The sequence below is a fragment of the Oryctolagus cuniculus genome, chromosome 1 (genome assembly GCF_964237555.1).
Source record: "Oryctolagus cuniculus chromosome 1, mOryCun1.1, whole genome shotgun sequence".
Classification (NCBI taxonomy): domain Eukaryota; kingdom Metazoa; phylum Chordata; class Mammalia; order Lagomorpha; family Leporidae; genus Oryctolagus; species Oryctolagus cuniculus.
The window spans coordinates 56,702,709-56,716,497 of NC_091432.1; the positions used below are offsets into that span (position 1 = coordinate 56,702,709).

At 42.0% G+C, this 13,789-nt stretch overlaps 1 protein-coding gene across 2 annotated transcripts in view; it reads right to left on the reverse strand.

Annotated features, from left to right (window-relative positions):
- Nucleotides 1-13,789, reverse strand: part of IPO7 (importin 7) — a 65,605-nt gene that overhangs the window by 29,724 nt on the left and 22,092 nt on the right. The window contains exons 2-6 of one of the 2 annotated variants that reach the window (XM_002708803.5): nt 12,680-12,761; nt 10,015-10,168; nt 7,972-8,130; nt 3,664-3,820; nt 881-970 (exon numbers count right to left, since the gene is read on the reverse strand). In XM_002708803.5, the coding sequence (XP_002708849.1) occupies nt 881-970; nt 3,664-3,820; nt 7,972-8,130; nt 10,015-10,168; nt 12,680-12,761 (642 nt within the window). The remainder of the gene's footprint in view (nt 1-880; nt 971-3,663; nt 3,821-7,971; nt 8,131-10,014; nt 10,169-12,679; nt 12,762-13,789) is intronic. The other variant, XM_017345306.3, reaches the window with a different exon arrangement.

The following is a 13,789-nucleotide window of genomic DNA, read 5'->3' on the forward strand; positions in this document are numbered from 1 at the left end:
TATAGGCAACTTATAAATCATGTTTTTCCTCTAATAATGGGCACATGACAAATCATGGTGTTAAAGCCTAGCCATGAGCTCTTAATTCAATTAAGAAATGGGAAATTAAGAAGCAGAATTAGGATAAAATAAACAAATATAGAGAAGGGGCCATCATTGTGGCACAGCTGGAAACCCACACAGAGTTCTAATTCAAGTCCTAGCTGTTCTACTTCCAATCCAGTTCCCAATAATGTACCTAGGAAGGCAGACAAAGATGACAAGTGCACAGGTTCGAATTGCAGGTGCTCCACTGATCCAGGTCCCTGCTAATGTGCCTAGAAAAGCAGCGGAAGATGGTCCCTGAACCCATGTAGGATACCTGGCTCCTGGCTACAGCTACAGCCGTTGTGGCCATTTGTAGAGTGAAACAACACATGGAAGATCTCTCTCTCCCTTTCTGTCTTGGCCTCTCTGTAACTTGCCTTTCAAATAAATAAAAAATCTTAAAAGGGGGAGAGGGGCAAGTACTTGGACCCCTAACCAACCACCCATGTTGGAGACCTGGATAGAGCTCCTGGCTTCTAGTTTCAGTCTATTACAGCCTTGACCATCACAGCTATTTGGGGGATTGAATTAATGAATAGATCTCTTTCTCTGTCTCTCCCTCTTTGTCACTCTGCCTTTCAAAAAATACAAACACACTTAACAAAAAAACTTATCAAGTAACTACCCAAGTTTTTATTTACAATATGCACATATGTAAAGAAAAGGTAGATCTAGAAAAAAATCATAAATTCTTTAAAGTTCATAAAGAATGTTACAGAAAATACCATTACAATTCTCAAAACATCATTAAATATTTATAGTCAATAAAATATGACAGCATTCAGAAACTTACATTAGGTACATCCCTGTTCACAACAGTCTTTAAAATTTCTATCCACTCTGTCAGGTTCTGTTGGTTTATCAGCTCCAGCGGTAGTGTATACTAAATAAAAGTTAATAGTTAATATTTTTAAATTCTTACTACATAAAATCCCATTTCCTGTTACTCTTCAACATACCTACTAAAAATATTTCATTCAATCCACATTTCCACATTAGTATATAGGCAAATTTCTTTGGTTAGTTATTTACCATGGTAAACAGAAGCAGTGAGTACGAGCACCTTTACAGTATTCCCAACTTACTAGGATTATATGGGATTTTCACGCTAAGGCATGCTTACTGTAGATTTCCAGTAAACACCTTTTATGAAGGTAAGGAAATTTCTATTCTAGGATTCTAAAAGGTCTTTTTTTCCTTTCTAAAAACAGGAATGGGTGCTTAATCTTATCAAAAGCTCTATCTGGTACCCATAAAGATAATTACAAGCTTTTTATTCAATATCATATAAGGGCTGATCATGAAAAATAAGTTCTTAGGGCTGGCATTATGGTGTAGCAGGTAAAGCTACCATCTGAAACTCCCGTTTCCCATACGGGCACCAGTTCAAGTCCTGGCTGCTTTGCTTCCAATCCAGCTCCCTGTTAATAGCCTGGGAAAGGCAAAGGAAGATGGTCCAGTGTTTGGGCCCCAGCTACCCAGGTGGGAGACAGGATGAAGCTCCTGGCTCCAGGCTTTGGCTTGGCCCAGTCCTGACTATTGTGGCCATCTGGGGAGTGAACCAGTGGAAAGATCTCTCTCTCTAGAGATTTTCTCTCTCCCTATCTGTAATTCTAACTTTCTTACATTCCTGGTATAAATCCTATATATCTCACTAGGATGATAAAAATCACATGTTATTTAGAATGTTTGGACATCCATTTTCCTAAGTGGTACAGGGTTATATTGTGCTATCAGTATAATCTCAAAAAATAAGTAGAAAAGACGAGTATTTATTTTGCCCTATTCACTGGGATAGTTTTCAAAAAGGACTGCTGAAGCAGCCATTTTACTTAGCACTTAAGACACCTGTTAAGATGCTCACATTCCCTCATTGTAGTGTCTAGGTTTCTTATCTACCTCTGGCTCATGACTCCAATTTCCTGCTAACAAAGATCCTGGAAGGCAGAGGTACTGGCTCCAGTAATTGGGTTCCTCTGGGGCTGGTGCTATAGTGTAGAGGGTAAAGCTGTCACCTGCAATGCCAGTATCCCATATGGGCACCGGTTCAAGTCCCAGCTGCTCCACTTCTGATCCGGCTCTCTGCTATGGTCTGAGAAAGCAGTAGACCTGCACCCGGGTGGGACACCCAGAAGAAGCTCCTGGCTTCAGATCGGCACAGCTCTGACAGTTGCAGCCAGTTGGGGAGTGAGCCAGCTGAAGGAAGATCTCTCTCTCTCTCTCTGCCTCTTTCTCTCTCTGTGTAACTCTGACTTTCAAATAAACAACTAAATCTTTAAAAAAAAAAAAAAATTGGGTTCCTTTGCCAGACAAATGAATGGGAGACCTTGATTAAGTTCTCAGCCCCTAAGCTTGCTCCCTGGCCATCCCAGTAAATCAATAAAATTAGGGGACTTAACCAGGAGAGTTTACCATCTATTTCTTTCTCTCTCTGTCTCTCAAATTATTAATTTTTTTTGACAGGCAGAGTCAGATAGTGATAGAGAGAGACAGAGAGAAAGGTCTTCCTTTTTCCTTTGGTTCACCACCAAGTGGCTGCTACGTATGGTGCGTTGCAGCCGGCACACTACACCGATCCGAAGCCAGGAGCCAGGTGCTTCCTCCTGGTTTCCCATGCAGGTGCAGGGCCCAAAGACCTGGGCCATCCTCCACTGCACTCCCAGACCACAGCAGAGAGCTGGACTAGAAGAGGAGCAACCGGGACAGAACCCAGCGCCCTGACGGGGACTTGAACCTGGGGTGCCAGCGCCGCAGGTGGAGGATTAGCCTAGTGAACCACGGCGCTGGCATCAAATTATTAATTTTTTTTTTGACAGGCAGAGTGGACAGAGAGAGAGAGACAGATAGAAAGGTCTTCCTTTGCCGTTGGTTCACCCTCCAATGGCCACTGCGGCCGGCGCACCGCGCTGATCCGATGGCAGGAGCCAGATACTTATCCTGGTCTCCCATGGGGTGCAGGGCCCAAGCACCTGGGCCATCCTCCACTGCACTCCCTGGCCACAGCAGAGAGCTGGCCTGGAAGAGGGGCAACCGGGACAGAATCCGGCGCCCCGACCAGGACTAGAACCCGGTGTGCCGGCGCCGCAAGGCGGAGGATTAGCCTAGTGAGCTGCGGCGCCAGCCCAAATTATTAATTTTGACAACTGTTATTTTCCTAGCAACCCACCCATTGAATCTAGATTCTCAAATCATGGTAAGTAGCAGAATGACATTTTATATGTAAAAACTGCTTTCTAAAAATTACCTGAACGAGGCCAACACTGTGGCATAGCTGGTAAAGCTGTCTCATGCAGTGCCAGCATCCCATACGGGTGCCAGTTCAAGACCTAGCTGCTCCACTTTCCATCCAGCTCTCTGCTATGGCCTGGTAAAGCAGCAGAAGATGGCCCAAGTGCTGGGCCCCTGCATCTGCATGGCAAACCCTGAAGAAGCTGTGGTTTCAGACTAGCCCGGTTCTGGCAATTGCGGCCACTAGGAGAGTGAACTAGCATATATGGAAGACCTTTCTCTCTCCATCTACCTCTGCCGCTGCCTCTCAAATAAATAAATAAATAAATGTTTTTTTTTAAAAGTTACCTGAACAAGAGCATAGAAGATCTTGAATATTTGTTTCTGGATGAGGACAGATTGATCAGACTGATCAGAAAGCAGCTGGATGAAACGATCCTTTAGAACCGGCAGAAAATGCTGCATTGCTGCTACCAATGGACTCCGCTCCTCTGGTTTCTTGTACCTTTGGATAGGAATACAAACTAATTCTGTAAGAATTAACCTCTGGAATCTACATCTACATCTGTGTGTGTGTGTGTGTGTGTGTGTGTGTATTTAAAATATTTATCTACACAAATATAACCTGAAGTAATAGAATCTCTAATATTTACTTAATATCTATTAAGAGATAATCCTCAAGGCCTCTAATTAGTCTTTCCCCTTTTATGGCTGAAGAAACCGAGGTACAGATGTTAAATATCTTTCCTAGCATTATTCATCCAGGTATGACCTAGGCAATTTTGACCCAGGCTGCGCTTTTAACCAGGTTACTATGCAGTTTCTAGTTGCGAATACCTATACAAGGAGGAGCTACAAAGACTGGATTTTAAACAGTAACAGCTGATGAATACCCAACAGCCTTAAGGCAGAAATGGCAGGTAGGAAGGCAGAAAATTTAATTTTTAAGGGTATTAGAAGTGACTCTTCTATTTATGATCTTCACCGACACATTGTGTGGTCAATATTCACACATTTCATAGCAGACATAATTTGACTACTGGGTGCTACTACACAAATTAACAGATCTGTTACATGACAATTGAACCTCTATTACATTCCTAAAATCTGAAAAACTGTTCCATTTTGCTCCAAGGATTATGGATTAAAAATTACTGATATAATGTAGACATTATTGCATATAGATTACTAAGCATTTTAATAGTATTGTTAAGAAGTATATTTTTTAAAAAAAAAAAACAAACTTGTAGCTGTAACTATGGAAAAGGAGTTCTTGCTTCCATTATTGAGTCACCAGACTAGATTACCAAAATACAGATTTACTGGTTACAGAAATCATGATTTCAACAGCCACAGATTATCTTTTTGGAACAGATGATTATCTAAAATGTTTTAAATTGGTTTTCCAGTGCCAGCGTAGTGGTGCAGCAGGTTAAGCCACCACAAGTGACACTGGCATCCCATGTGGACACCAATTCAAATCCTGGATGTACAAATTTTCAAATCAGTTCCTTGCTAATAATGCACCTGGGAAAGCAAGGAAGCTGATCTAAGTACTTGGGCCCCTTAACCCACATGGGAGACCCAGATAAAACTCCTGGCTTCAGCTTGGCCCAGCCTTGGTTGTTGTAGCCATATGAGGAGTAAACCATCAAATGGAAGACCTCTGTCTTTCCCCTTCTCTGTAACTGACTTCCAAATAAATAAGTAAAACTTCTGAAAAAACACAGAGCGGACTAGAACTGTGGTGCACTGGATTAAAGCCCCAGCCTACAGAGCCAGCATCCCATATGGGCATCAGTTTGAGTCCCAGTTGTTCCACTTCCAATCCAGCTCACTGCTATTGTGCTTGGGAAAACAGCAGAGGATGGCTTAAGTACTTGGGCCCCTGCACTCATATGGTAGGACCTGGAAGAAGCTCCTGGCCCTAGGCTCCTGGCTTCAGATTGGCTCTGGTCCAGCTATGGTGGCCATTTAGGGAGTGAACCAGTGGATGTAAGACCTTTCTCTCTCTCTCTCTCTGTCTCTACTTCTCTCTATAACTCTGTTTTTCAAATAAATAAAAATAAAACTTTAAAACACACACACACACACAAACCAATTGGTTTTCCATAGCAAACCCCCAGTTTAATTTATTGGCAACCTTCTTTAAGAGAAAATATGTTTAAGAATTGAATCTCTATATACATTTTTCAAAGGTAGAGGGAGAGTCTTTTTAAAAGCTGAATTATTTTTCCTACTGGGTGAAATAAGAACCAAAATAAAATGACCAGAATAAAAAGTTCCAAGAAAAATGTTCACAATAATAATGACTGTTAAGGCTAATAACACAAGTAATTGATAAATTATAGAGTTTAATGTGCTAATGAATTACACTTTCTATACATTTTTACAGGTTATCTGCACCCTTTGTTGAGTTGATGAAACATAACAATTTATAAAAGAACGCTGCTTGTAATCTTCAATATGACTATAAAATAATTATAGAAAAAATTATAATAAAGTGAGAAGAACTACATTATCCCTTTATCCACCTATGTTCAAATACGCTAACATGTGAATACTTATTCTATGATAGAATTTCTTCTTTCCTACTTCCCTCACTGCACTAAAAGTGGACTGGCAGTCAGCGCTAATTAGTACCCCTAAAGTACCCCAAAATTTCCTGAAAATGTGAAACTATTTTGAAAATGTGATTAACAAAAAAAGGCTACAAGGCTGTAAAGTATCAAATTGGTGAGCCATGGTCATAGGAAATCCTTATGTACTAATCCATCACTTTTCTTTAAGAAAAAAATCCCCAATGGTCCCTCAGTATTTAAAGATTACATCTAGGTGCTGGCATTTGTACATTAAGCTATCGCTTTCAAAACTGACATCCGTATCAGAGTGCTTGTTCAAGTCCTAGGTGCTTTGCTTCCAATGCAGCTTCCTGCTAATGTGCCTAGGAAGGCAGTGGAAGATAGCCCAAGTACTTAGGCCCCTGCCACACATGTGGGAGACCCGGATGGAGTTCTGTGCTCCTGTGTTCAGCCTAAGTTCAGGGCCACTGCAGCCATTTGGAGAGTGTCCTTTTGTTCACTCTTTCCAATAAAAAAAAGCTTAAAAACAAAATCACTTCCTTTTCTCATTGTGTCTTTCAAAATCCTCTTTAACAGAATCTGAATATACTACCACTATACTATCATTCCTAACCTCTCATCAGAAATTATCCCCACCATTAGGTGATCTCTTTACAATCCACTAAATATAGTGTCTTATTTCCACCTCTGTACCTTTCTTTTCTTGTTCATACTACTCCATGTGGTGTGACATGCCTTCTTCCTCTTCAAATGCTCCTTCTCTGCTCCTTCAACCCTCAAGCATTTCCTGAGGATCTACACTCCTGAAGGTACCAAATGAATTTCTTCAAACTGCTTCAGTCCACACAGATCCCTTGTAAACACCTTGTGCTCCACAATCAAACACTGGCTGAAAATGAACTGGAATTCCAATATTGTAGCAGCCTCCTAAAGCTTCCATCTAAAAATCCCTGTCACATTCTCTCCTGTTAAGATTATAGGACAGGAGAGACTTGAACTTCCTCAGTGACATTAATAGCTTATTGTTGTTATTCTCTCTAATTTTAGTCACTCACTTACCAGAACTACAACAACTGGCACTCTGACAGAGGTTGGAGCAACAGCTGGAACATTCCTTAGCAGGAAGATGGGTAGCTGGTGGGAACACAAGAAAACACCAGTACCAATGTTGTAAATGGTATATTCTCTCCTGCTCAGAACAACAGCAGCAGTTCATCAGCTACTTTGAGCTGGGACCCAAAAATGGTATCAATTATTGGAGGCTAACCACAAGTCCCAGAACTAAGGGGCTCACAATGGCATCTGTGTAGCTGTTAGGACTGGAAATAAAGTCATCGTCTTGGTATAAAAATCTTCCTCGTGCCTTCCTAATAATTTTCCCATATCAAAACTTTCAAGTGCCTATCAATTTAATTTCTATCAATACACACTTAGAAGAAAAATCACTTCAATGTTTAGGTTTACACTCAGTGCTCTATCTCAAATCCAAAAATTATATTTTTCTTTCTAATCCCTGAATCCAGACCTAAAATAATCCTTTGTGCTAAAATCTTTCTTGCTAAAATATGCAAACAATAAACTAGGTTTGAATCCTTCAAAACACACTGATGAAAATAATCCTGAAATTCCAGTATATTCTTCTTAAAGACTTAGGAGATAGATTCTTAAAGTTTATCAAGATCCCATATTAGGAGAGAACTTCATAGAAAGAAAGCCACAAGCTCTAACGCTCTATTGCACTCTGATCACCTTAACATTTAAGAAGAACTTACTGAAAAAAGACTTTTATCAACACCTATTGAAGAGCACATCTTTAGAGATAACTTAAGTTTCTGAGTAAGTATAGAGACAGTGATATTAAAAACAGGACACAAGGAATTTCGTAGTGGAATCTGAACAAACTGCAGAATAAGAACAAGAATGCTGTTTCAAAAAGAAAATACTAAAATAAAATTAATACATAATTCAATATTTTTATTATCTATCTCAACTGTAAGTTTACGTGTGGAAATGGGCTTAAATTTCCAACTTTTCCCACTTCTCCAACTCCACAGGAATTGGGAGAGACACTTACTCATAATTTTTCACAAGCTGATAAAGGCAAAGAAGAATTCCTAGCCAACAAGCACTGTTATCAGACTGGAGATAGAAGCCAATCTTATCCACAATGGCAGTCCAGCGATTTGGATAATCGTGTTTGATGATGTGATGAATGCACGTAGTAAGCTGTACTCTGAAAGCCAAAAATAAATAGTAAGGAGGAAGAAATGCTGCAGAGTTAAAATTTTGCTAAGGCAGACAAAGGAAAATGGCTGTTCAGACAAAACTCAATTTAAAATACCATCTGATATGTGGATGTATACACAGAGTATAGATGATTTGAAATAAGACACCCAGCAAAAAACAATCCATTCCAATGAATTTAAAAGCATTAGGGCCCAGCACTGTGGCAAAGGGGGTAAAGCTGCCAACAGAGGAGATGGCATCCCATGTGGGTATCAGTTTTTTCGGTTTGTTTTTTCTTTTTTTTTTTTTTTTTTTTTGACAGGCAGAGTGGACAGTGAGAGAGAGAGACAGAGAGAAAGGTCTTCCTTTGCCGCTGGTTCACCCTCCAATGGCCGCCGCGGCCGGCGCGCTGCGGCCGGCGCACCGCGCTGATCCGATGGCAGGAGCCAGGAGCCAGGTGCTTTTCCTGGTCTCCCATGGGGTGCAGGGCCCAAGCACCTGGGCCATCCTCCACTGCACTCCCTGGCCACAGCAGAGGGCTGGCCTGGAAGAGGGGCAACCGGGACAGAATCCGGCGCCCCAACCGGGACTAGAACCCGGTGTGCCGGCGCCGCAAGGCGGAGGATTAGCCTAGTGAGCCGCGGCGCCGGCCTCGGTTTGTTTTAAAAATTTATTTATAAATATTTATAGCTGCCTTTTTGTTTTTTTAAAGATTTATTTATTTGAAAGTCAAGAGTTACACAGAGAGAGGAGAGGCAGAGAGAGAGAAAGGACTTCCATCCGATGGTTCATTCCCCAGCTGGTCGCAATGGCTGGAGCTGCGCCGATCCAAAGCCAGGAGCCAGGTGCTTCTTACAGGTCTCCTACGTGAGTGCAGGGGCCCAAGGACTTGGGCCATCTTCTACTGTTTTTCCAGGCCATAGCAGAGAGCTGGATGGGAAGAGGAGCAGCCAGGACTAGAACTGGTGCCCATATGGGATGCCAGCACTTGAGGCCAGGGTGTTAACCCGCTGCACCACAGAGCCAGCCCCATCCATGGGTACCAGTTTTGAGTCCCGGCTAGTCCACTTCTGATTCAGCTCCCTGTTATCCACCTGGGAAAGCAGCAGAAGATGGCCCAAGTGATTGGGCCCCTGCACCCAGGTGGGAGACATGAGAGAAGCTCTGGGTGCCAGGCTCCTGGCTTCAGCTCAACCCATCTCTGGCCACTGTGGTCATTTGGGGAGTGAACCAGCAGATGGAAAATATCTCCGTCTCTCCTTCTCACTGTAACTCTGCCTTTCAAATAAATAAATGTAAAATAAAGGAAAAAAAAAAAGAACCCAACCAAATATGCTGCAAATGCAGGTCTACTACAAAAATGACAGCTATCTGGGGCCGGTGCTGTGGCATAGGGGGTTAAGTCGCCGCCTGCAGTGCCGGCATCCCATATGGGCACTGGTTTGAGTCCTGATTGCTCCACTTCTGATCCAGCTCTCTGCTATGGCCTGGGAAAGCAGTAGAAGATGGCCCTAGTCCTTGGGCCCTTGCACCCACGTGGGAGACCTGGAAGAAGCTTCTGGTTCCCGGCTTTGGATTGGTGCAACTCTGGCTGTTGCAGCCAATTGATGAGTGAACCAGCGGATGGAAGACCTCGACCTCTCTCTCTCTCTCTCTCTCTCCCCCGCCTCTCTTTCTCTGTGTAACTGACTTTAAAATAAATAAACAAATATTTAAAAACAAAAAGGCAGCTATCTCCCTTACTCTCCCTCCCTTTCTTAACCCAGACTTTCACATAAATTTTTAAAAAATAAATAAGAGAGCCTTGCTGTTCTGAAAAGATACATGTACCACTCCCAAAAAAACCTTTTCCCTATCTGCAAAAATGTGTAAAAATTTGAAATATACATACCTGATTAACTCAGGAGAATGGATAATGGCTTCTACAATATTTTCTCGAATACAATGTCGATCTTCTTCTGGAATAGTATAAGGAGATATATCCCCTGGTGCCGTTTCCCGATCAGGCCAATATTGTGTTATCATGTTTTTCAAATAGATAACACCTAAAATACAGATTAGTTTGACAAAATAATTTTGACTTTTAAAGCACTGCTTGTATCACCTACAGTGTCTATACCTCAATTACTTCTTTCATGTCATTGTTAGTAAAGCTATTCTTTCATGAAATACTATATTTTTAGTTATAATAAAAATGCAAATCTAACAGTTATAGCAATCATCTAGTTACTAAACCCTTAGCCAAAAAGAACCCTGCAAACACACACAACAAAATTGTTATACTTTTATATTCACCCTGCTTTCTATAGGAGTTAAATTAATTTTATCAAATCAGATTTCTAAATGAAGCCTCTAAAGACAAAACTATTGCATATCAATATACACATTCTACAACCAATCACGCAAACTTGGTAAATTTTTGTCATTAAAAAAATCATAGTATAAAAAGGTTCTTAACTCTATAAAATAAAGTATTCCAATCATATATCATAGAAACCCAAGTTACTTTACTGGGTATCTTTTAATTGTTCCAAGAGTCTAATTTTTTAATTAATGATCATATTTAAAATTTCTTGACCAATTCCGTAATTTTTATTCTAATTCTATATACTGGAACAACTTTCTAGTATAATTTAACTTCCAAAAAACATAATCAAATGTCTAAAATGTATTAAGATCCTTCTTCAGCCCTCCGCCTAGTGGCGCCGGCACACCAGGTTCTAGTCCCGGTCGGGGTGCCGGATTCTGTCCCGGTTGCCCCTCTTCCAGGCCAGCTCTCTGCTGTGGCATGGGAGTGTAGTGGAGGATGGCCCAAGTGCTTGGGCCCTGCACCCGCATGGGAGACCAGGAGAAGCACCTGGCTCCTGCCTTCAGATCAGCGCGGTGCGCCAGCTGCAGCGCACCGGCCACAGTGGCCACTGGAGGGTGAACCAATGGCAAAGGAAGACCTTTCTCTCTGTCTCTCTCTGTCCACTCTGCCTGTAAACAAAAAAGATCCTTCTTAAATGCCAAATATTAACTTCTTAGTTAAAATTAGTGATTTAGGGGCCAGCCCTGTGGCATAGTAGGTAAAGCTGCCACCTGCAATGCCAGCAGCCCATGTGGACACATGTTCCTGTCCCAGCTGATACACTTCCAATCCAGCTCCAGGCTAATGACATGGGAAAAGCAGGGTAGGATGGCCCAAGTGTTTTGGCCCCTGCCACCCACATGGAGGAGCCAGATGAAGCTCCTGGCTTCAGCCACCTGCGGAGTGGATCAGAGGATTGAAAATCTCTCTTTTTCATTGTCTCTATCTCTCCCTCTCGCTCTGTAACTCTTTCAAATAAATCGTTTAAAAAATTGATTTAAATGAAAAGCTTTTTAATATAAACATGGGAAAATGTAAACTTCATTAGTAAAAGAGAAATGAGACTCAAATATTCAAAGAAAACCTTTTCTACTAAATTAAAAATTTAAAAAGAAAAAAGATGTATTGCTGAAAGGGTCAAGTGAAATCACTATAAAATTTGGTATAAAAAGGTCCCATTACTGTGCTATTTCAATAACATTGGCTGTTAAAATAAATCATAAACAAAATATTCACTAATTTCATAAGCACCTATAGTTTGTCAGGCAATGTTTAGGCACCAGGAATACAATAACTAACAGATCTGAGATGAAATTCTGTGTCTAACACTTGAAAAATGGTTCATTGTACCTGGCACATTATGATAAAGTAGCCACTGAAATATGAGTGTGAAGACTAAAATTAGGGGCCAGCACCGTGGCTCACTTGGTTAATCCTCCGCATACAGCACCGGCATGCATCCCATATGGGCGCCGGTTCTACTCTCGGTTGCTCCTCTTCCAGGCCAGCTCTCTGCTGTGGCCTGGGAAGGCACTGGAGGATGGCCCAAGTGCTTGGGCACCTGGACCTGCATGGGAGACCAGGAGGAAGCACCTGGCTCCTGGCTTCGGAAAGGCGTAGCTCCAGCCGTAGCGGCGTTTGGGGGGTGAACCAATGGAAGGAAGACCTTTCTCTCTGTCTCTCTCACTGTCTAACTCCATCTGCAAATAAATAATAATAAAAAGAAACTTGGAAAAAAAAAAAGACTAAAATTACATAAAGAAAAGGAAGATGCTTGCTTACTATCCAACATTAAGTGAAGAGAGTAAAAATTTAACATAGGAGGTGAAGTAACAGCAAGAAATAAAAAAATATCATATGTTTTTCTGAGGTGGAAAAATTACTGGAACTTTAGTACATTAAAGTAAGGGGCCAGCGCTGTGACATAGTGGGTAAAGTCGCCGCCTGTAGTGCCGGCATCCCACATGGGTGCCAGTTCAAGATCCAGCTGCTCCACTTCTGATCCAGCTTCTCTTTCACTTAAAATCAAATTATTCCTTTAAATTTTGTCACCAAATACAATCACTATTGTTAACATTGAGAACAAATGGGTTCTCAAGAAAGACAGGCAATGAAAGGCATCCCAAAATACTTCTGCTATTCAATTTATGAACCTTTTAAACAATATATTAACACAAACTTAAGAAACACAATATAGAAAACTTGCCTGCCTGTCTCACAGGTAAGTCCAGTTGTTCTGACATAGTAATCTGCAGCAGTGTTGAAACAAAATTCAGAGACTTGTGTGCCTAAAAACAAAAATGGTACATTTTAAATTTCTGCAAATAAATATACTAAACAGTTCCAAGGAAGGGCTTGTTGCACAGTAGGATAAGAGCCATCACTTGGGGGGCTGGTGCTATGGTGCGCGGGTAAAGCCGCCGCCTGCAGTGCTGGCATCCCATATGGGTGCCAGTTCGAGTCCCAGCTACTCCACTTCCAATCCAGCTCTCTGCTATGGCCTGGGAAAGCAGCAGAAAATGGCCCAAGCCCTTGGGCTCCTGTACCCACGTGGGAGACCCAGAAGTAGCTCCTGGCTTCGGATCGGTGCAGCTCCGGCCGTTGCAGTCATCTGGGGAGTGAACCAGAGGATGGAAGACCTCTCACTCTCTCTCTCTGCCCCTTCTCTCTGTGTAACTCTGACTTTCAAATAAATACATAAATCTCTAGGAAAAAAAAAAAAAAAAAAGAAAAGAAAAGAAAAAGAGCCACCACTTGGGACGCTGCATCCCTTGTCAGAATGCCTGGAATCAAGCCACACCTCTGCTTCAGATCCAGTTTCCTGATAATGTGCCTAGGAGGCAGCAGACTATACTCAAGTACTTAGATTACTGTTCACATCAGAGACTTGGATGGAGTTCCCAGGATCCTAACTTTGGCCAGGCCTGGCCCAGCCAAGGCTGTTGTGGACGTGTGGGGAGTAAAGCAGCAGATGGAAGGTCTCTCTCTCTCTTCCCTCCTTCTGTCACTTTGCCTTTCAAATAAGTAAAACATTAAAATAACAGAGGCCAGCATTGTGGCAAAGTGGGTAAAGCTGCTGACACCCCATATGGGTACCGGTTCAGGTTCCACCTGCTCTACTTTCCATCCAGCTCCCCTACTAACAGCCTCGGAAAGGCAGCAGAAGATGGTTCAAATGTTTGAGTACCTGCAGCCCACATGGAAGACCCAGAAGTTTCTGGCTCTGCCCTGGCTATTGCAGCCACTTGGAAAGTGAATCAGTGGTTGGAAGACCTCTCTCTGTCTCTCCCTCTCTCTAATGCTTTCAAATAAACAA